A 24,369-nucleotide genomic window follows, 5' to 3' on the forward strand; every position below is an offset into this window, starting at 1 on the left:
CTTCTGGCTCTACTTTTACTCAATCAGCCTCTCCTCCATCTTCAGGGAGGAGCAACCTATTTGACTTTTATATCAAGAACAGCATACCACTTGTGAACGTTTCAAACCTGTCTCATCAGTCCGGAGATAGACTGTCTCACTTCTACAGTTCTTGGGAAACAATAACTATGGACAGATGGGTCCTAAGCACTGTGGGATTAGGTTACACCATACAGTTTCTGTCTATCCCCCCAATTCTACTTCCCTACCTATCCCTTTTCAAGGACTCCTCTCATGAGCCTTCTGTTCTGCCCACCATTGTAGAAAGTCGAGAATCTCTGGAGGCAATTGGACAAGCCTGTGACTTGCAGGTAGGAGGACAGACCAACTTCAACCATGCTTGAAGAGGAGGATGATGCAGGTTCTTCGGAGGTTTGGCCTTTGTATGCTCTAGGAGCTATAGAGGAGGCCCCTCCTCTTCATCAGGGAGAGGGATTCTACTCTTGGTACTTCCCGATCCCCAAGTCCAAGGTAGAGGGTGAGATGGATCCTCAATCTCAGCAGTCTCAGCAAATTTCTCATGGTTACTATTCTTCCCGCCTGAAATTACAATGGCTGGTTTGTTGTTCTCAATCTTCAGGATGCCTGTTTCCCTGTGGCGATTTTCCCAGGCTATGGGAAGTTCTTGAGATTCCTTGTAGTCAATCAACACTATCAGTACATGTTTCTTCCCTTTGGCCTGTCATCAGCCCCACATGTCTTTACCAAATGCATGAAGGCAGTAGCAGCCCATGTCAGAAGGAGGGGAATTCGTGTCTTCCTGTACCTATATGATTGGCTGGTGAGAAGCAGATCTAAAGAACAAGTCCTTAGTCATGTCCAGTTCACACTGGACCGCTTTGATCAACTGGGGGTGATTTTTCAACAAAATAAAGTAGATATTGACTCCATCTAAAAAAATCAAGTTCTTTGTTCCCCTTCTCACGTCTATGAATTCAAAGGTCTTTCTCTCACACAAGCAATTCCAATTTGGTGCCTTTATCTGGATCTCCAGTCTCATTCTTTGACCATGGTCTGCGTATGCACAAAGATACTAGGACATGTGGCTGAATGCATTTATGTGATTCAGCATGCAAGATTGCATCATCATCCTCTTCAGGCGTGGTTGAAGTTGGTCTGTCCCCCTAGCTGCAAGTCACAGGCTTGTCCAATTGCCTCCAGAGATTCTGGACTTTCTACAGTGGTGGGCAGAACAGAATAATGTATGTTAGAGTGTTCCCTTTGCCCATCGTCCACTTTGGTGACTGATGCCTCCACACTAGGTTAAGGAGCACATCTAAGGGTATGTCTACACTACGAAATTAAGTCTATCTTATAGAAGTCAATTTTTAGAAATCGATTTTGTACAGTCGATTGCGTATGTCCACACTAAGTGCATTAAGTCGGCGGAGTGCGTCCGCAGTACCGTGGCTAACATCGACTTTCGGAGCATTGCACTGTGGGTAGCTATCCCACAGTCTCCGCTGCCCATTGGAATTCTGGGTTGAGCTCCCAATGCCTGATGGGGCAAAAACATTGTCGCGGGTGGTTTTGGGTACATGTTGTCAGTTGCCCCTCCCTCCGTGAAAGCAATGGCAGACAATTGTTTTGTGCCTTTTTTCCGTGCAGACGCTATACTGCTGTCAGCAGACAGTGCAGTAGGACTGCTAACCATCATCATTATCCACCACTTCCACTACAACTCTGCTCTGTTGCTCTTGTCTCAATAGCGAATTTCTCCATGTTGTCTGTTGTGTGCTCCAGGATACTTGTGTTCTTCCTCGGGAAATGTGCACGGTGCTAACCATCGTCCTCCACTGCTTCCGCTGCAACTCTGCTCTCCTGGTGCCATGAATCCACCTCACAGGTCCTCTCGTCATTCTGTATAAATATCTATTCTCGTGGCATCCGTCGTCATCCACCGCTTCCGCTGCAACTCTGCTCTCCTGCAGATGCCATACCATGGCAAGCATCGAGTCCACTCAGATCACCGCTGCTGTTGTGAACATTGCAAACACCTCACACATTATCCTGCAGTATGTGCAGAACCTGCAAAAGCAGGCGAAGAGGCGACGACAACGCGATCATGATAGTGATGAGGACGTGGACACAGACTTCTCTCAAAGCACTGGCCCTGGCAGTTTGGAGATCATGGTAGTAATGGGGCAGATTCATGTCGTGGAACACTGATTCTGGGCCCGGGAAACAAGCACAGACTGGTGGGACCGCATAGTGTTGCAGGTCTGGGATGATTCCCAGTGGCTGCGAAACTTTTGCATGCGTAAGGGTACTTTCATGGAACTTTGTGACTTGCTTTCCCCTGCCCTGAAGCACAAGAATACCAAGATGAGAGCAGCCCTCAGAGTTGAGAAGCGAGTGGCAATTGCCCTCTGGAAGCTTGCAACTCCAGACAGCTACCAGTCAGTCGGGAATCAATTTGGAGTGGGTAAACCTACTGTGGGGGCTGATGTGATCCAAGTAGCCAATGCAATCACTGAGCTGCTGCTCTCAAGGGTAGTGACTCTGGGAAATGTGCAGGTCATAGTGGATGGCTTTGCTGCAATGGGGTTCCCTAACTATGGTGGGGCGATAGACAGAACGCATATCCCTATCTTGGGACTGGACCACCTTGGCAGCCAATACATAAACTGCAAGGTATACTTTTCAATGGTGCTGCAAGCACTGGTGGATCACAAGGGACGTTTCACTGACATCAACATGGGATGGCCTGGAAAGGTGCATGATGCTCGCATCTTCAGGAACTCTGATCTGTTTGAACTGCTACAGGAAGGAACTTCCTTCCCAGACCAGAAAATTACCACTGGGGATGTTGAAATGCCTATAGTTATCCTTCGGGACCCAGCCTTCCCCTTAATGCCATGGCTCATGAAGCCATACACAGGCACCCTGGACAGTAGTAAGGAGCAGTTCAACTATAGGCTGAGCAAGTGCAGAATGGTGGTAGAATGTGCATTTGGATGTTTAAAAGCTCGCTGGTGCAGTTTACTGACTTGGTTAGACCTCAGTGAAACCAGTATTCCCATTGTTATTGCTGCTTGCTGCGTGTTCCACAGTATCTTTGAGAGTAAGGGGGAGACGTTTATGGCAGGGTGGGAGGTTGAGGCAAATCGCCTGGCGGCCGATTACACGCAGCCACACACCAGGGAGATTTAGAAGAGCACAGCTGGGTGCCCTGCGCATCAGAGAAGCTTTGAAAACCAGTTTCATGACTGGCCAGGTGTGACAGTTCTGTTTTTCTCTTTGATGAAAACCTGCCCTCTTGGTTGATTCTACTTCCTTGTAAGCCAACCGACCTCCCCCCTTGGATCACCGCTTTCAGAGGCAATAAAATCATTATTGTTTCAAAATCATGTATTTTTTATTAATTCATCACACAAATAGGTGGAAAACTCACAAGGTAGCCCGGGAGGGGTGCGTGAGGAGGGAAGCACTGGGTGGGGTGGTGGATGAGGGGAGGAGGGAAGGACAAGGCCACACTACAGTTCAAAACTTATTGAATGCCAGCCTTCTGTTGCTTGGGCAATCCTCTGGGGTGGAGTGGCTGGGTGCCCGTAGCCCTCCCCTCCCACCCCCATGTTCTTGGGCACCTGGGTGAGGAGGATATGGAACTTGGGGAGAAGGGCAGGCGGTTATACAGGGGCTGCAGCGGCGGTCTGTGCTCCTGCTTCCTTTCCTGCAGCTCCACCAGACACCTGAGCATGTCACTTTGCTTCCCCATTAGCCTCAGCATTGCATCCTGTCTCCTCTCATTGCGCTCCTCCCTCCTCTCATCCTGTTCATTTAATGCTTTCCTGGTCTCTGCCATTGTTTGCCTCCACGTATTCTGCTGAGCTCTTTCAGTGCGGGAGGACTGCATGAGCTCTGAGAACACTTCATCGCGAGTGTGGGTTTTTTCACCTTCTGATCTGCGCTAGCCTCTGGGACAGAGATGATGGGGGAGCGTAGAAACATTTGCAGCTGCGGGAGGAAAAAAAGGGAGAGTAGTATTTAAAAAGATACATTTTGGAGAACGGAAGACTATTTCACACTGAATCAAGCGATTCACATTACGTAGCACATGTCCTTTTGGTACAAGGTCACATTTTGCCTCTTATATTGAGTGCCTGCCAGTTTGGTGTGAGACATCACACACGCTCAGCTGGGCAACAGACTTTGGCTTGCAGGCAGCCACGGTAAGGCAAAGGGTTTCGGCTCCTTTAACCTTCATAACATGTGGGAACGGTTTCAAACAGCAGCACCCTCCTGTCCCATACCAATCAAAGCCTGTTGGGTTGGCCATTTAAAAGGAGGGGCTGTGATTTTAGGGTGAATGTGCAGCACAATACAACACAACCCCCCCCCCATTCCCCCACCCAATTCTCTGGGATGATCGCTTCACCCCTGCCCCCCCAACCCGCATGGCTAGTATCAGGGAAGATCCCTGTCAGCCGAATGCGAACAGCTCAGCATGAACGGGCCTCCCCCCACCGCATGTCTAACAGCGGGGATGACTTCTTTTCAGCCAAAGGTAAACAGCCCAGCAGGAACGGGCACCTCTGAATGTCCCCTTAAACAAATATCCCATATTTGAACCAGGTGTCCATGAATGACATCACTCTCCTGAGGCCAGCACAAAGAGATAAAGAATGAATGTTGCTTGAATGGCACCAAAGCCCGGGCCCATTTGCTGCAATGCTTTGTTCTGCAATGATTCCAGACTAATTGCTACTGGCTTGGCATGGTAAAAGTATCCTACCATGGAGGACAGAATAAGGCTGACCTCCCCAGAAACCTTCTGAAAGGCTTTTAGAGTACCTCCAGGGGAGCTTCATGGAGATGTCGCTGGAGAATTTCCGCTCCATCCCCAGACACATTAACAGACTTTTCCAGTAGCTATACTAGCCGTGAATGCATCCCAAGTCTTCACAGCAATTAATCATTAAACACATTTGCTTTTAAACCCTGTATTATATTTACAAAGGTACACTCACCAAAGGTACCTTCTCCGGCTTCATGGTCCGGGAGCCCGCCTTGGCAGGGTTGGTTGCATCCAGGGTGATGAACAGTTTCTGGGTGCCAGGGAGAAGGGATTCTCCGCTTGCCTGCTGTGCGCTGTCCTCAACCACCACCACCTCCTCCTCATCTTCCTCATCCACACAATCCTCATCCCTGCTGCATGAGACTCCCCCCTTGCAGGTGTCCGTGGACAGTGGTGAGGTAGTGGTAGGCGCTCTCACTAGAATTGCATGCAGCTCCTCATAGAAGCGCATGTATGCGGCTCTGACCCAGAGCGACCGTTTGCATCCTTTGTTTTTTGGTTGGCTTGCCTCAGCTCCTTAACTTTCACGTGACACTGCTGTGTTTCCCTGTTGTAGCCTCTGTCCATCATGCCCTTGGAGATTTTGGCAAATATACTGGCATTTCGTCTTTTGGAACGGAGTTCTGCCTGCACGGATTCTTCTCCCCATACAGCGATCAGATCCAGTACCTCCCATTGGGTTCATGCTGGAGCTCTTTTGCGATTCTGGGATTCCATGGTCATCTGTGCTGATCAGCTCACCATGCTGGCCAAACAGGAAATGAAATTCAAAAGTTCCCGGGGCTTTTCCTGTCTGTCTGGCCAGTGCATCTGAGTTGAGAGCGCTGACCAGAGCGGTCACAATGGAGCACTCTGGGATAGCTCCCGGAGGCCAATACAGTCGAATTGTGTCCACACTACCCCAAATTCGACCCAGCAAGGTTGATTTTAGCGCTACTCCCCTCGCCGGGGAAGAGTACAGAAATCGATTTTAAGAGCCCTTTAAGTCGACAAAACAAGCTTGGTCGTGTGCAGGGTTAAATCGACCGAATACTGCTAAATTCAACCTAAACTCATAGTGTAGACCAAGGCTAAGAACATTAAAGGTTCAGGTTTTGGGGTCAGAGCAGGAAGCCTCATCTCATATCAACTTACTGGAGTTTTGAGCCATTTACAGTGCATGGTGTGTCTTCCAGGATCAGATCAGGGGAGCAGCAGTTCACATACTGATCGACAAACCACTGCAATGTATTATATGAACAAGCAGGTTGGAGTCCACTTCCATCAGATTTGTAAGGGAGCAATAAAGTTTTGGCACTTTTTTGCATCAAGGAAGACATCATACCCTAGCAGTACACTTACTGGGCTCCCAAACCAGTTGGCCGTCCATCTCAGCAGGACTTCCATGGACAGCGACAAGTTGTCTAAAAAAAGCAGCATAATGAGGTCCATTTTCAGGGAATGGAACATCCTGTTGCTCGACCTATTTGCAACAAAGGACAAGAAGTGCCGTCAGTTTTGTTCCTGAGTGGGACTGAGTCCAAGTTCTCTAACCAATGCTTTCCATCTGAACTGGGGAACATACCTGATGTATGCCTTTCCCTCATCCCTCTTATCTCTCAGGTTATTCTCAAAGTGAAGTTGGACTGTGCCAAACTTATACTTACTGCATCAGCTTGGCCAAAGCAATGTTGATTCTCTGAACTTCTCAGTCTGTCTGTTCAGCCTCCCAAATCTCTTCTTTTCCTTTCCAACCTGCTGCCTCAGCACCATGGCCAGATTGTTCATCTGGCACTGAGCAATCTGCACTTCATGGTGTACGTGGCTCGATGAGGAGGAAAGGCACTGCTCAGAAGCAGTTCAGAGGATCCTGCTTAATAATAGAAAACCATCTACTAGGTCTACTTATTTGGCTGAATGGAAGCTTTTTTCAGTTTGATCAATGTCCAACCTGGACATTGGTCTTCAGGACATTGCTGGTCTTCAGGACTACCTGTTACATTGGAAGTCCTTGGATCTGGCTCTTAGCTCATTGAGGGTTTACATGGCGTCAATCTCGGCATTCCATCCTGTGATCCAAGGAAAGGTGATTTTCTTAAACTCCATGGTAATGAGATTTCTGAAAGGTATTGTCCACCTGTGAAGGAAATGGTCCCATTGTGGGACCTTAGTACAGTACGAGCCACCCTCCTAGGTCTTCTGTTTGAGCCAATAGCAACTTGTCCATTGTCTTTTCCTCTCCCAAAAAGACAGCCTTTCTTGTTGCTATAACAAGAAGAGTCCACAAATTACAAATCTTAAAGGCAGAACCTTCATATACTTAGTTCAAAGACACAATGTCCTTAAGTCAACATCCAGAGTTTTTGTCCAAGGTATTTACTTGTCTATATTCTTTCCTAAGCTGCACTCATATGTAGATGAGGAGCATTTCCATACGTTAGACGTAAGGCAGTGCTTGGTGTTCTGTCTGGAAAGGACTCAACCATTTCATTCATCACCTCGACTTTTTGTCTCCTAATAGAATTTCATGAAAGGTCTGTTGGTTTCCATACAGACAATTTCCAAGTGGGTAACTTCCTGTATTATCACAGTTCATGGAGTAGCTCAGACTATGTCCCCACAAACATTATGGGCTTATTCAACAAGAGCCCAAGCAATGTTGGTCGCATTTCTCAGAGATGTTTTAGTATTGGACATTTGCAGGACTACTACATTGTCTTCTGTGCATACTTTTACCAAACATTACGCTATTACTGCAACATCTAGGTCAGGTGCAAGCTTTGGGAGAACAGTTGTGCAGTCACTGTTTATGCAGACTCCGAACTGTAGTACCTATCAGAACTTGCTTGTGAGTTGCCTGAGTGGAAAGCACATCTGCAACCACTCAAGAAAAGACTGTTACCTGTATTGTAACTGTTGCTCTTCGAGATGTCGGTGCAGATGTGTATTCCACGTCCTGCACTCGGTCCCCTCTGCATTGGAATCTCCAGTCTTAGAAGGAGCTGAGAGGGGGTCAGGGTGGCACTACCCTTACATAGCCACAGGAGGGGCTACAAGGGCCACAGGTTGCAAGTGCCACCATGACAGGTACTGCTAAGCAAAGTTCTCTGGCTTCAGTGCCCTAGGCACGTGCACACCTGAGAGAAATACGTGTCTGCACCCACATTGTGAAGAATAACAGTTGCAATGCACATAAGTAACCATCTTTTATGGATTCTTCATCACTTAAATCAAAATACGGTGTCTTTCTAAAAGATATGCTCTAGTTTCAGCGGAAGTTATTGAGCTTACTACAGGAATTAATGAGTGAAACACTGTAGCCTGTGTTATGCAGGTCAAATTAGATCATCATAATAGTTTCTTCTGGCCTTAAATATCTGTTTATCTCCTGGTTCCAGAAATTAAATCCTGGAGATTTCTTCTCCCCTTATTGCATCTTTCAAATTCCCAGTTAATTATATGCATTGCCAGGAGAATTACATATTGTATAGTTTAAGAGTAAAGGCTTCTAGTAACACTGTATCTTCCATCTCATAGACTTCCCTGTATGTTATCTCTTAACGTTATTTAAACCATGTTTATTTCCATTATTATCTATTTCTGTAGGTTGTGTTTTCTTCTAATGAAGACTTGGAAGTTGGAGACCAACAAACAAGCCTTATTTCAACAACAGAAGAAGTAATTCAAGAGGAGGAAGTGGCTGTGGAAGATAACAGCAGTGAACAACAGTTTGGAGTTTTTAAAGATTTTGACTTTTTAGATGTTGAGCTGGAAGATGCAGAGGTGAGACCCTGGACTTTCTTTTTTAGAATTGGAGTTTCTATTTTAGAATGTTTTAAAAGCTGGGTTATGTTGGTACAATATTAAGGATTGGACAGCAGTCCCAAAACTTCACTGATTTTGATTTCCATCAAAACAAAACCTTGACTACAAATTTTGCAATGTCCGATGCAGGTCCCAATTGTCTTTATGAAGGTGGGTTTAACTCCCCACTTATTCTGTAAGAATATGTTTTGTAGCCAGGGAAATAATAATTTTGACAGCATAAGATCTTGTTATTAAGATTGTGAAGCTTTGCCCACTGTGTAAGAATGCTGTCTGGTGCGATGGAATAGCGTATTAAGAATGCACGCAATGTTAGGTACTCATGCGTTTCTACATTTCCAGAATTTCAAGTAGTAAGATAGCAATAGTTTATACTGAAATGGAATACTATCTCAATGAATTGTCAGACTATCCCACCTGTGACAAAGCTCTGTCCTTGCCTCTGTGGGTCCCGCGTTTCCTGGCGGATTTCGCTAGCCTCAGAGGCTCACTGTGACCCTCCACGTAACCCTTCTTTCTCTAGAGACAAGGGTCACAGTCTACTGAGCCATTTTCATCATAAGCCAGCAAGGGAGGTGAGGAGAAATTATCCTTCCTTGCACAGTCTCTGTTGTCTCCCAGTCTCAGTGATTAATCAGGGGGCAAAGGTGGGGGGGAGAAGCCCACCCTCTACTCCGGGCTCCAGCCCAGGGACCCTAATAGTATCCGCTATGGTAGCTGACCTTTTAGAAACATGACATGTACAATTCTCTGGGCTATTTCCCCCACAGCAGCCCTCATTTCCTAAAGCTCCACTTCACCCTTACTTCAGGGCCTCCTTCCTTGTGCCTGATATGGTGTGTACTACTCAGCCTCTCCAACAGTGCAACTTCCTTCCACAGCTCCTTACATGCACACCCACCTGACTAACTGGGAGGCTTTTAACTAGTTTCAGCCAGCCCCTGATTGGCTTCAGGTGTCCCAATCAACCTAGCATTCTCCCTGCCTTCTGGAAAGTTCTTAATTGGCCCCAGGTGTCTTAATTGACCTGGAGCAGCTTCCATTTCACTTAACCTGGTACCAGGGATTTGCTTAGCGTGGAGCTAATATATCTGTCTCCCACTACTTTTCTATAGCCATCTGGCCTTGCCCCGTCACACACCCTATCACACAAGTTTTATATTTATATATATTTATACATTTATAAAGCTGCCCTTACCTTTGCCATTCATATTGTATCTGATTTTGTGCATTTGTTTTCTTTTTTCACATTTTTCATTCTGTTAAAGTAATGAAATTAGGTAATAAAAGGTTTAAAAGTTAACAGTAATAATAATAATAATTCATATTTGTTTATTTTTTGTATTGTGGTAGAGCCTCCAGACCCCAACTGTGGATCGTGGTCCCTTTGTGTTAGGCATTGTATGCACAATTGTATGCATAATTTAAAGGTCTTAAACTGACCCCCAAAAGAAGGGAGTGGGAGTGAAAAAAGAAATCTGTACTCTCTGTAATTCACCCTTGTTACATCTGGTTATTATAGTACCTACAAAATATTAAATTAATTAAGAACCTTGGAAGGTTTTTAGATTCAGATGAGTTCAAAAAAGCCTAGATATTCATCTGAACTTTGAGATGCTCTCTCTTTGCATCCCTGGTTTCTCTATCCCTCTTTGCAGGCTCCTGATCTCTTTTTTCCTGATTTCTTCTCCCTTCCCCGGAGGCCTCCAGCGCCTTACATCTCTCCCTTCTGCTGATTCTCATGTCCCCGGGGCAAATTACTTGTCCAGTACACGTATGCCCACACACACCAACCAGGTCTCTGGTATTTTGTGGCCTTCCCTTTTGTCCTATATCTGATCCCCTAAATTAACTGAGAATAAGTGAACAGTTGAGAAGAGGTAGATTCAAAAGCATTAAGACCCAATAGAAAAGTGGCCACAACTGCAGGCCCTACAATTTTAACATCTAAAAAACAGAAGGGTTTGTGGGCCGCATACGTATTGCTTTTCTTGAACTTCAAAATGTGGTTCAATGTCAATTTTAATAGATCAGGCTGAGGTACAGCCAGTTCTTATGCTAGCTCAACCAGTTCACCCAGCCCTATGTCAAATTGTGCACTGCCTGTTACCAATATATGATATGGAGAGTTAACCAACAAAAACACAAAATTTTTAAGTTTAGGACATCACTTTTATATGTGACATAATGGAAATATAGTAATTTATATTAGAATTTATATTAAAATATCCTGCATGCTTTTTTGCTAATACTTAAATGTTAGTAATATTAACAGTCTGAGGAAAAAATAGATTAGTTTAAGGATGTTTTCAGTGCTTTAATCCCTATCTCTTCATTTACGTTTGCATGCAAATACTCTGTCCGCTTCTCTGGAGCAAACAAAATCACTGAGAAAAAGTTGGAAAATATGCATGTTTGCATACTGATAACATTTTGAATCTCCATGAGAGACAACCAGTTGCTGGAGTAACTTTGGAATTGGTATTGTCAAGTTTGAGGAGACTAGACCTGTGGGCTGGTTGAGAGAACCATTCTTAAGGAATCTTATTGGCTATATCATTGAAGGATTGATAAAGGCCCCAGAAGAAGCCAAAGATCTTACCTGTCCACTTAGACTGGAAAAATGGTGACTAAAATATAGATTTCGCTCAAAACCACACACCATCCTTCATATCTCAATTGGAAAATGAGAAAAGGGAGGATCCATACGTTGGTGTTTAGGGTCCTCTTCATAAATATTGATGTTGAAAAGTACTTAATATCTTTCAGAATGTCTAGTTAAAAATATGTCAAAGTTTTCCTCCAATATGAGTATAATTATGACTTCATATGTTTTGTCAACTGAATGTGGACAGTTAAAGTCAATTTAAGATTTCATCTGTGTTGAAGTTCAAGGATTTCATTCACTGCTTGTTTAAACAGTTGTTTTATATGTTACACCAAGGAAAATGTACCATGACATCTTGTTTTAAGTGTTTTGTCTCATAACCAATTTTACATGAAAAGAGAAGTTAAAATTTTTTTAGCTTTTTTGACTAAAGCTTTTTCCAGAGCTTGAATCAGTCTTCTACAGTTGGCAAATCATACATAATAGAACCTTTTCCCCTGGTTATAGTGTATCTTAAGTGTTTGTCCTCGTTCTAATTATGTGTGTTTTCCTTTTTGCTAACCAGGAGCTGCAGGTAAGTTGCAGCCTGGTGCAGTGGCTTGTTTAATCTGTTTTTGTCTGTGGTGTGTTAGTCTGTGCTTTGTAGTCAGATACATGTAATATTGGTACAGATATGATTGTAGACAACATATTTAGTGAGATCCCAATACAAGATATCCGAGAGAAATTTGAGAATCGTACTTCATTTTATGCGAATTGCAGATCATTTGCCATATATCTTAATCTTTTAAAGTAAAAACATCACTTAATATATTTAAAATTACAATAAAATTGAAGGGCTGATTGAAACTCTGTTCACAGTGCATTCAGTATTCCTGTGTCTTCTGTGTTGTCTTGGTGTGATCATTTCATTATTATATATTTGAGATATTTAGCATAAACTTCCTTTTGATTTTATTTTTTTTACAGGGTGAAAGTATGGACAACTTCAACTGGGGAGTACGTAGGCGTTCACTCGACAGTATTGACAAGGGAGACACACCATCCCTTCAAGAATGTCAGTATTCTGGTAGCACACCCAGCTTGAATTTGACCAATCAGGAGGATACTGATGAGTCCTCAGAAGAGGAAGCAGCACTGACTGCAAGTCAGATATTATCCCGATCACAGATGGTAAGTCATTCTTCTGTGAAAAGAATCAGTTTATAACCCAAGTTTATTTAAGCTTTAGTTAAATGAGTCTATCGACGAGAACATTTTTCATGCCATTGTTATAAAAACTGACAGCTGCAAACTTAAATCTTCACCTGCATCTTTTAGAGGCAAATACTGCTCAAACCTTCCACCCATAGTTGCAGAAAGCCTTGGATGCAGCTGCACTAGTGCAGTTCAGCTTTTGGGGAGGCATTTCTGAAGCCTGTGAAGTGAGTTCACAGTCTCAACTCAGCAAAAGAGCTCTTCTATCAGCAGTAGATACATTACTGTTGAGGTTCCAGTGCAGTGTTCTTTCTTCCGTCAATGCTCATTAAATAGTACAATTTTTAAAAAACATTATAAAGATTATTCTTGTTTAAATACAAGATCTATGTTTTTGTAGTTTTTGACAAAAGAAAGCTTGGATTCCTCATTTGCAAGCTGAAATAATTAAAGTGCAAAAATAAATAACAGCCACAGGTCTTATGGGACTTCTATTAGTGTTCCACCTTTAAAATTGCTAATCTGTTCCATTCTCATTCATTATGTACTATATAAAATAGACTAATGCAATACTACTTCCTATTTATGTCTCATTTGTATAAATTATCACAGGATTAAATTAAATTTTCTCCAGTGCAGCTATTTGCAGGTCTAAATATTCATACTAGAGAAATCTGTGATGATATTCTAGATGATTTTGTAATGTGAAAACAAATATTGGTTGTCAGTAGTAGTTTTTCTTGTAGGAAAAGAATGATCTTCCTGTTATGGTCTTCTTCCCTTGCAATTAGGTGTTGATATACCACCTAAGATCATCTTTCATTTTTAAATTTTGAAAATAGGTTAAGACATAAACTATACCTTTGGAGATAGGATAACTTAGGGACTTTGTAATGGGATATAAAGCCTTCTCCCTTTTGTTCGGTAGTGCAAATTCCAAGGTCTTGGTACAGTTTTGGGAACAGGTATCCACATCACAAAAACCACAGTCATAATTGGCACTAAATTTTCATCCTTAGCAGAGAAACAAAGGATTGAGTGGGTGTGGAATCAAAACAACTTTTTATTTTTATTTATTCTTTTAATAAAATTACAATAATTTTAATCTAAGTAAACATTTAAGTATTACAAGATTTCTCATTATTACAAAAAATTGTCTACCCTACCCCATCCCAAATAAAAAAAACCCCACTAAATTGATCATGTATACATAAAATGATAGCACAGAAATACTCACTTTACCATCAACTATGTTTTTTTAAAAAAAAAAGCTGTAAAAAGAGCCAGAAATCAAACATAGCTATTCATAGGTAGCAAAGAACAATCTAAATTATCCTGATTAGCACCCCATTTAAATTAGCTTTTTTTGGCGTCATTATGTCAATAGGAAGACTCTATCATCACTGTAGCTGAGGTAAAAGAAAAATTTTTGGTTTTTTTGATCTTCAGAAAATTTCTATTTCACAAGAAACATAAAAGCTTAGATAATTAAAAGAATTTAGGAGATAATGTCAATATTTTTCTAATATGATTATGGGTTCTGCAGATACCAGGAAAAATTAAAACTTTTATTTTAAAACTGTATATTACCCTATATTCTTCATATAGAGTATGTCTACACTGCACTTAAATACCTGCAGTTGGCTTGTGTCAGCTGGCTCGTGTCAGATGGTTCAGGCTGCAGGGCTATAAAATTGTGGTGTAGACATTCAGGCATGCGCTGGAGCGTGAGATCTGGGACCTGACTGGGACCTGGGACCTAGCGCCGTGGCGCCAGCCTGAGCCCAAATGTCTACACCACAGTTTTACAGCCTCACAACCTGAGCCACACAACCCAAGTCAGCTGACCCAGTCCAGCCATGGGTGTTTAATTGTAGGCATAAAATTGTACCAAAAATGACCTTTAAACTCCCTTTGAAGGAAAGTTAAATGTTGGAGACATGCACATAATGGTTTGAGTGGCGATGTAGAGTACTTTATTAATATATGGGGTTTTTTTTGTGATGTGCAGATAAACAATAATACTTATTTGGTTGAAGCAAACTATTTTCAAACAAACTTCAGTTAATTTCTTGTTGTCTTTAGCTTATATGGTTCCAGTCAACCACTGAAATATTTCACATTTGTTTTTTTTCTCTCTTAGTTAAACAGTGATTCTGCCATAGATGAAACAATATCAGATCGTGCAAGTTCATTATTGCAGTCTCAAGACTCCACTAGCAGTATGGGAACAGAAGAGGTGCTTCAAATAAGAGCTGAGACCCCAAGTTTGGAGGCTTCGCCTCTAGATAACTCTAGCAACCAGCTGCCTGAGGTGGGGAGAAATGTGGGCTGGTGCATGACTGATTTGGGCTCTTTCTAGCACTGCATAGCAGCTTTTGCTTTCTTTTCAACAGAATTTTCATCTGTTAAACTGATTATTTGATTTATCTTCAATATTTTTAACCTGTTGGCCTTTCTTATTGAATATAAAATTTCTCCTGGGAATGAAAATCTCTTATGATGGACTCAGGAAATTTACCACAGGTTAAAAATATTCTTGACGTACTATTAATGAGCATTTTGTGGTGAAGAATAACAATAGGCTTGTGTGAGAGATGCTTTTCCTGGGTATGGTGAAAATCTTTCTGTAGCAATATTTTCTTTTAAAAACATTTTGCTTTTTTGCTTTCTTTGGGTTTATGTGATTTGGTGCAATGGATTGGGATTAAAACCTCAGGTCAGCTGTGTTAGTAGTTGATTCAATCAAATAAGCCTTTAAAAAGGATCTCAGAATTCTAGTGGTATATTTTTTTGGAAAGGCCTGTGTGGAGTAAGCCAGATTCCAGCTAATAGCCGCCCAGAAATCTGTGAGTATTTTAGTTTCTTGGTTGATTTAAGATAACAAAATTAATTTTAAAACAAAACTAGTTCACTTGCTACTGTTTCTACAGTAGCTAATATCTTTAGATGAAAACTTCATATATGGAGGTTTTATTTGACTGGAAAGTGAACTTGACTTGTTTTAGGCTGCCTTTTGTAATTTCTAGGTCTAGTAAAGATTACCAGGGTCATTTTCAATTCCATTATAATTGGAAAAGCACTGGATTATTTATTGCTTGTCTAAAAAACAAAAACAAATTCTGTCAGCTCTTATGGAAAAGTAAACTCTCCCAATATAGTATTTGGTTAATGGGGAGTGAGGGGACTATATATTCTTGGAGCAGTACTAATCTCTCCACCATACCAAGCTAGATGTGGGACAGAGGGGCACTATAGTGAAGGAAAGTAAATCCTGGCTCAGTGGATCTGCGTCTTCGTGGAACAAGATTCACCAGAGCAGGGACCTCTGCTTCCTTGCTCTCCATTTCTGGTCCAGTCTCAGCTGCAGCTTATTTTTCTTTTTCTTACTTCTTTCTTTAGCCCTTCCTATCCCCCTTACTTTTGTTTACTGTGTTCTTCTCACCACCCCCAACACTTGGTTAAAAGACATATATTGTAATCATTTGAAAACCCCTACCAAAAGAAATGTCCTTTTATTCAAGTCTAAAACTATTTCTTATTAAAACCCTGAATGGATACACGGAGTGTAAACTGAGTTGTAAGACAACTTCAGCAATCTTGCACTGCCCAGTGGAAAGCGTGACATCACAGCTGCTTGGCTGGATGAGTTTTCCCTTCATTGGTGGAGAGATCAGTTAGGTGAACAGCTTGTATTGCTGTTATAGCTGAAGGTGTATGACTAATTCCCCGTCCAGCATATTAATGCCCCTGTTTTTCAAGTGGATCCAGGGAGGTAGATGCTTACCCACAAGAGCCCCATTGAGGCCAGCGGGGCTCCTTGGTCTCCATGGGGCCAGCGGGGCTCCATGGTCCACCCATGATGAGCCAGTTGTAGGTCTGGAGCCTAAAACTTTATCACAACTTGTTTAATTTATATCATTTGTGCTAGTCCTGATAGAAAATAGAATGGAAACACTGGAATTTATATGTAAGGGCCCCTCTCAGCAGCCAGTGATTTGATACTAGTAAGACACAACTTAAAATGCTACATTTGTGTTTCAAAGTCATACAAATTCATCTAAAGGACACCTGTCAACTGCTCCATTGTTTGCATTACCCTGTAAGAAAACTTGAAATTCTTCTTTGAATGCTGGTTCATACCTGTATTCCACTGTGGGCATGCATGCACGCTATGCTTCTGAGACAGGAAGATTTTTGCTAGCAGTGTCTGTTGGTCCGTGCCTGTGCCCTTCCTCTCCTCATGCTTCAAACTGAGGGCATAAGGTGTGGTGCAGACTAACCACCCCTGTAGTTCCTTTCTACCACTGTGTAGTCTGAGATGGAACTTCCTCAGTGTTCATGGAGTGTCTCTCTTCCACTCTTTCTGTAAATATTTTAAATATATTGTTAGTTTTAAATACCAAGCTAGTTCATAGTTCTGATAATTAAAGTAGTTAGTACTCTCTTTCCTTTGAGACATTCCAGATACTGGTCTGTGAGAATAACTCCCTACCTGTTATGGTAAAACAATGATCTGTCCTAATCCTGACAGTTTCCCTATTTACTTAACTCTTTGCATTTGCTGAAGTAAATTTTGGTTTATTGGATACTTAGCATAAGAGAACAGGATTATAGAAAAGGAACAGGCCAATTTAGGATATATAATTGCTATAATATTTATACTTAATACATACTAAGTATTATAGCAGTTATATAGCCTAAATATATAAACATATGATGCAAATAATACATATTATTAACTATAAATATATATACACAAACAACAGTATACATTAGTCAACAGATTGGTCCATGAGGCCCCAATCTGAGCCAGGCTGGGCAGAGCCACCTGTACAGTGGTCAGAGGTGCCAAGAAGAATAGTTCCTAGCACAGGGACCTTGGACTCATGGACTGAAAAGAATAGAGACCAGTACTCCTCTTCCTTGCATGGACAAGAGAGTGAAAAGCACACTCTTCAAAGGAAAGAGAGCCCCTTGCAGATCCTCTTCTAAGAGGAAAACTTCTTCCCCTGCACTATGCAAATTGAGTGATCCCCATTACAGGAAGTTCAGGTGCTCAAAAGGGACATGGTATTGACGCCTGAGTTCCAAAGAATAAAAGTGCCTCCAGATCAGCACCTGCCACAGCAGCAGTGGGGCCATCCTCGGAAAAACACTGTTGATGGATAAACACAAAGCACCCCCTTCACTGACGGTTAAACTTCTCACCAGACTGACTCCACTGGTCCAGGCAGACATGACATCTCCTCAGTCAGCAGATAAATATACAGCCTGTGAGGACATTGTTGCCCACCCAGATCCGGAGACCGCCCCCCCATCTTGTTGTACGCAGTCCTTTCAAGAGAGATCTTGACACCATTGGTCCAGGATTGGCATGAGAGAGAAATCCACTCTTTCATGCCTTCTACCAGCAGGCGGATCCCAAGATCCATGGTACCGTCTGCACTGGAACTTACTTTCGCCTCCTCTGGCAAATCAGATGACAATGTGAGGGAGTCCGTCCCTCCCCAAAAGGCAGGAGGTTAGCCCAGATAGAGGATCCAGACTCTTGCTCTCCTGCTCTCATAAATCAGGGTCCCCAACTCAGAACTGGTGGTACCCTATGTTATCCCAACAAACATTCGACTCATCTCACTGGCCCTACTGGGGACAATGGGATCTATATGTGCATTACCCAGTATCTGTATGTTCCCATCAGGAATCACGCCATCCCTCCCCTCACAGAGAGGAATCTGAACTTCCTCAGAAACTGATAGAAGAGGGAAGAGCAACTGGAACCGATGGAACCACTGGCTCCAACAAGAATGCCATCATCTTCCCCAGATGAGGCAATTGTGCTGGCCTCATCTTCTCCATCTGGAGATCACAGGCAATTTTAGAATCTATTAAGGAGGGTTGCAGAGACACTCCAAATCTCAGTAGAGAGACAGTATAGAAGACTTCACAAACTTTTAGACATCTTACAGAGCTATGGGGCCTAGCCTGGAGCCTGCTACTGTTATCTGGAATAAACCAGCAATGTGTGTTCCCACTCTAAAGAGGACAGAGAAGAAATACTATGTAACATCCAAGGGAGCAGAATATTTATTTACACACCCTGTCCCAAACTCATCAGTCATCCAGGCTGCCTTGGAGAAGAGCAAACAACATCAAACCCAATCCACTCCATCTGACAAGGATGCTAAACGTTTAGACTTACTGGACAGGAATGTCTTCATTTCAACCAGCCTGCAATTCCATATAGCCAACTGCCATGCATTGATCTCCAAATACAACTTCATTAACTGTTCCGTGATTGCAGAATTTACAAACTTCCACAGGAAGATAGGACTCAGTTTCAAGTTTTCATTGAGGAAGGAAAATTGATCACCAGGTCATCCCTCCAAGCTTCATTCAATGCATCAGACATGGCCTCGCTGTCTATGGCGACAGCTGTTGTCATGCATCGAGCATGGTGGCTTTGCTCCTCTGGATTCCCCAAAGAAATCCAATCTACAGTGGAAGATTTGCCTTTTGAAAGGAACAACCTGTTTAGTGAGAAAACAGGTAATTTGTTAACAGATCTGTTGGCAGATAACAGACAGATGGGTGCTTAATATCATCCATGCAAGCTATACTATAGAATTTCTCCCCTTATCTGCTCCAAAAGTTGCTTATCCATCTCTCTCCAGGGACCACTGTCATTAGAGGATACTCATTCAAGAGGTGGGCACTCTCCTTTGACAGGGGGCTATGGAATGCATACTTACCCCACATCTATGGAAAGGGTTTTACTCCAAAGTATTTCCTCATCCCCAAGAAAAAGGAAGGATTGAGACCCATCTTGGAACCCTCAAAACTAAATGTCTTCATCCACAAATCAAATTTAAAGATGGTCAACCTGTCCCCAGTGAAATAAAGGCTGCTGGTTTGCAGCTCTCAATATGCCTACTTCCATATAGACATCCACCCCACACATAAGGTTTCTAAGGTTTGCGGTGGGCCTGAACCATTATCAATATAAGGTGCTCCCATTTGACCTTGCTACAGCACAAGGGTATTCACAAAAATATACCCTGTAGTGGCCGCCTACTTCAGATATCAGTTTTTCCCTACCTCGACATCTCACTACTTATGTGGGAAATCTCAGCAGGAGGTATTGGCAGCAACCACTTTCCTGCTCAGTCTTCTATCACTGAGACTGCGTAAACATAGAAAAGTCTCCATTTTAGTTCCAGCACAAACTATAGAATTTATCAGAGTGACTCTGGATTCTGTCAGGACCAAAGTGTACCTGCCAAAGGACAGATTCCAGTCCACAGAGGAACTTGTCAGTCAGCTCTGGCTGACCCCGCAGACATCAGTTCATTCATGTCTCATCCTTTAGATCACATGGTGTCCTGTACATATGTGATTCCCTTCATGAGACTTGTCTCCATTGCCTGACAGGCTTGGATTCAATTAGTATACGTAGCAGGCAGACAAACAAGGTATGGGTAAGCTTGTCCCGCTCCCACACAGAGTGCGGGCTTCTCTAGCTTGGTGGGAGGATAGGGATGAAGTGTGAGGGGAGTCCCCTTTACTCCTCCACCAATTATCACAGATGCCTCCTTGTTAAGATGGGGTGCCTGCCTGGATGAACATACAGTGCAAGACACGTGGACTCCCCAGGAGTCCAGGATGCACAAAGACTCATAGACTTTAAGGCCAGAAGGGACCATCATCATCATTTGATCTGACCTCCTGCACATTGCAAGCCACAGAACATCACCCACCCATTCCTGTAATAGGCCCATAACCTCTGCCTCAAATCTTGATTTAAAGACTTCAAATTACAGAGAATCCACCATTGCTAGTTCAAACCAGCAAGTGACCTGTGCCCTGTGGTGCAGGGGAAGGCCAAAAATACCCCAGGAAGATTCCTTCCCAGCCCCAAATATGGCAGTCCTTAGACCCTGAGCATGTGGGCTCAGTCCAACAGCTTAGACACCTGGGAAGAAATTCTCGGTAATAAGTCAGAGCCCTCTCCATCTAGTTTCCCATCTCCAGCCCTTAGAAATATTTGTTTCTAGTAGTGGATGGACCATGGGCCATTGTGACAATGTCAGCATACCATCCCCTCCATAAACTTATCAAACTCAGTCTTGAAACAAATTACCATATATAGTCATTCATTACCCTCATAGAATCATAGAATAACAGAGTTGGAAGGGACCTCTGGAGGCCATCTAGTCCAACCCCCTGCCCAGAGCAGGACCAATCCCAACTGAATCATCCCAGCCAGGGCTTTGTCAAGCCTGACCTTAAAAACTTCTAAGGAAGGGGATTCCACCACCTCCCTAGGTAACTCATTCCAGTGTTTCACCACCCTCCTAGTGAAAAAGTTTTTCCTAATATCCAACCTAAACCTCCCCCACTGCAACTTGAGACCATTACTCCTTGTCCTGTAATCTGCTATCACTGAGAATAGTCTAGATCCATCCTCTTTGGATCCACCTTTCAGGTAGTTAAAAGCAGCTATCAAATCCCCCCTCATTCTTCTTTTCCGTAGACTAAACAATCCCAGTTCCCTCAGCCTCTCCTCATAACTCATGTGTTCCAGTCCCCTAATCATTTTTGTTGCCCTTCGCTGGACTCTCTCCAATTTATCCACATCCTTCTTGTAGTGTGGGGCCCAAAACTGGACACAGTACTCCAGATGAGGCCTCACCAATGTCGAATAGATGGGAACGATCACGTCCCTCGATCTGCTGGCAATGCCCCTACTTATACATCCCAAAATGCCATTGGCCTTCTTGGCAACAAGGGCACACTGTTGACTCATATCCAGCTTCTCGTCCACTGTCACCCCTAGGTCCTTCTCTGCAGAACTGCTGCCTAGCCATTCGGTCCCTAGTCTGTAGCGGTGCATTGGATTCTTCCGTCCTAAGTGCAGGACTCTGCACTTGTCCTTGTTGAACCTCATCAGATTTCTTTTGGCCCAATCCTCCAATTTGTCTAGGTCCCTCTGTATCCTATCCCTACCCTCCAGCGTATCTACCACTCCTCCCAGTTTAGTGTCATCTGCAAACTTGCTGAGGGTGCAATCCACACCATCCTCCAGATCATTAATGAAGATATTGAACAAAACCAGCCCCAGGACTGACCCTTGGGGCACTCCGCTAGATACCAGCTGCCAACTAGACATGGAGCCATTGATCACTACCCGTTGAGCCCGACAATCTAGCCAGCTTTCTACCCACCTTGTAGTGCATCCATCCAGCCCATACTTCTTTAACTTGCTGACAAGAATACTGTGGGAGACCGTGTCAAAAGCTTTGCTAAAGTCGAGGAATAACACGTCCACTGCTTTCCCTTCATCCACAGAACCAGTTACCTCATCATAGAAGGCAAGTAGATTAGTCAGGCATGACTTTCCCTTGGTGAATCCATGCTGACTGTTCCTGATCACTTTCTTCTCGTCTAAGTGCTTCAGAATTGATTCCTTGAGGACATGCTCCGTGATTTTTCCGGGGACTGCGGTGAGGCTGACCGGCCTGTAGTTCCCAGGATCATCCTTCTTCCCTTTTTTAAAGATGGGCACTACATTAGCCTTTTTCCAATCTTCCGGGACTTCCCCCAATCGCCATGAGTTTTCAAAGATAATGGCCAATGGCTCTGCAATCACATCCGCCAATTCCTTTAGCATTCTCAGATGCAGTGCATCCGGCCCCATGGACTTGTGCTCGTCCAGCTTTTCTAAATAGTCCCGAACCACTTCTTCCTTCACAGAGGGCTGGCCACCTCCTCCCCATGCTGTGCTGCCCAGTGCAGTAGTCTGGGAGCTGACCTTGTTCGTGAAGACAGAGGCAAAAAAAAGCATTGAGTACGTTAGCTTTTTCCACATCCTCTGTCACTAGGTTGCCTCCCTCATTTAGTAAGGGTCCCACACTTTCCTTGGCTTCCTTCTTATTGCCAACATACCTGAAGAAACCCTTCTTGTTACTCTTAACATCCCTCACTAGCTGCAACTCCAGGTGTGATTTAGCCTTCCTGATTCCATTCCTACATGCCCGAGCAATATTTATATACTCATCCCTGGTCATTTGTCCAATCTTCCACTTCTTGTAAGCCTCTTTTTTGTGTTTAAAATGAGCAAGGATTTCACTGTTAAGCCAAGCTGGTCGCCTGCCATATTTACTATTCTTTCTACACATCGGGATGGTTTGTCCTTGTAACCTCAATAAGGATTCTTTAAAATACAGCCAGCTCTCCTGGACTCCTTTCCCCCTCATGTTATTCTCCCAGGGGATCTTGCCCATCAGTTCCCTGAGGGAGTCAAAGTCTGCTTTTCTGAAGTCCAGGGTCCGTATTCTGCTGCTTTCCTTTCTTCCTTGTGTCAGGATCCTGAACTCGACCATCTCATGGTCACTGCCTTCCAGGTTCCCATCCACTTTTGCTTCCCCTACTAATTCTTCCCGGTTTGTGAGCAGCAGGTCAAGAAGAGCTCCACCCCTAGTTGGTTCCTCCAGCACTTGCACCAGGAAATTGTCCCCTACGGTTTTCAAAAACTTCCTGGATTGTCTGTGCACCGTTGTATTGCTCTCCCAGCAGATACCAGGATGATTGAAGTCGCCCATGAGAACCAGGGCGTGCGATCTAGTAGCTTCTGCGACTTGCCGGAAGAAAGCCTCGTCCACCTCATCCCCCTGGTCCGGTGGTCTATAGCAGACTCCCACCACGACATCACCCTTGTTGCTCAGGCTTCTAAACTTAATCCAGAGATTCTCAGGTTTTTCTGCAGTTTCATACTGGAGCTCTGAGCAGTCATACTGCTCCCTTACATACAGTGCAACTCCCCCACCTTTTCTGGCCTCCCTGTCCTTCCTGAACAGTTTATACCCATCCATGACAGTACTCCAGTCATGCGAGTTATCCCACCAAGTCTCTGTTACTCCAATCACATCACCCTGTTCGTTTATAAGCCAACCCCCCAAGATGGATAGATAAAAATAGTAAAAACTGTATGATCCTTTCATAAGCCGACCCTATATTTCAGGGGTTGGCAAACTTTGGCTCCCGACTCGTCAGGGTAAGTTGCTGGCGAGTCGGGATGTTTTGTTTACCTGGAGCGTTCATAGGCATGGAGCCCTTCAATTCCCTGTGGCCGTAGTTCGCCGTTCCCAGCCGATGGGAGCTGTGGGAAGTGGCGCACCACTTCCCGCAGCTCCCATTGGCTAGGAACGGCGAACTGCGGCCACAGGGAATTGAGGGGCTTCATGCCTGCAGACACTCCAGATAAACAAAATGACAATGCATTAGATATTCAATTCAATGATTTCATAGAGTTTAAAATCATCAAATTTTGGTGTAGACCCGTTTATAAGCCGACCCCCGCTCTTTGATGCATCACTTTTTTACCAAAAATATTTAGCTTATGAACGAGTATATACGGTAGATTTTTTTGCCCCACTACTCCCCATGGAAAGCTGTTCCAGAACTTCACTCCTCTGATGGTTAATTTAATTTCATGCCTAAACTTACTTATGGCCAGTTTATATCCATTTGTTCTTGTGCCAGGATTGGCCCTTAACCTAGATAACTCCTCTGCCTCCTTAGTGTTCATCCCTCTGATGTATTTCTAGAGAACAATCATATCTCCCCGAGCCTTCATTTTGTTAGGCTAAGCAAGACAAGATTCTTAAGTCTCCTCTTCTAAGTTAGGTTCTCCGTTCCTCTGATCATCCTAGTAGCCCTTCTCTGCACCTGTTCCAGTTTGAATTCATCTTTCTTAAACATAGGGAACGAGAATTGTACACAGTATTCCAAATGAAATCTCACCAGTGCCTTGTATAATGACAATAACGCTTCCCTATCTCTACTGGCAATACCTCACCTGATATGCATCCTAGGATTGCATTAGTCTTTTTCATGGCTGCATCACATTGGCATTTCATAGTCA

General features: G+C 43.5%; 1 protein-coding gene across 1 annotated transcript in view; it reads left to right on the forward strand.

Moving 5' to 3' along the window:
• FRYL (FRY like transcription coactivator) overlaps positions 1 to 24,369 on the forward strand; it is a 321,897-nt gene that overhangs the window by 249,672 nt on the left and 47,856 nt on the right. Inside the window, exons 52-54 of the mRNA XM_074951439.1 lie at positions 8,423 to 8,599; positions 12,219 to 12,422; positions 14,590 to 14,760. Of these exons, the coding sequence (XP_074807540.1) occupies positions 8,423 to 8,599; positions 12,219 to 12,422; positions 14,590 to 14,760 (552 nt within the window). The remainder of the gene's footprint in view (positions 1 to 8,422; positions 8,600 to 12,218; positions 12,423 to 14,589; positions 14,761 to 24,369) is intronic.

Source organism: Natator depressus, chromosome 4, assembly GCF_965152275.1.
Source record: "Natator depressus isolate rNatDep1 chromosome 4, rNatDep2.hap1, whole genome shotgun sequence".
Classification (NCBI taxonomy): Eukaryota; Metazoa; Chordata; order Testudines; family Cheloniidae; genus Natator; species Natator depressus.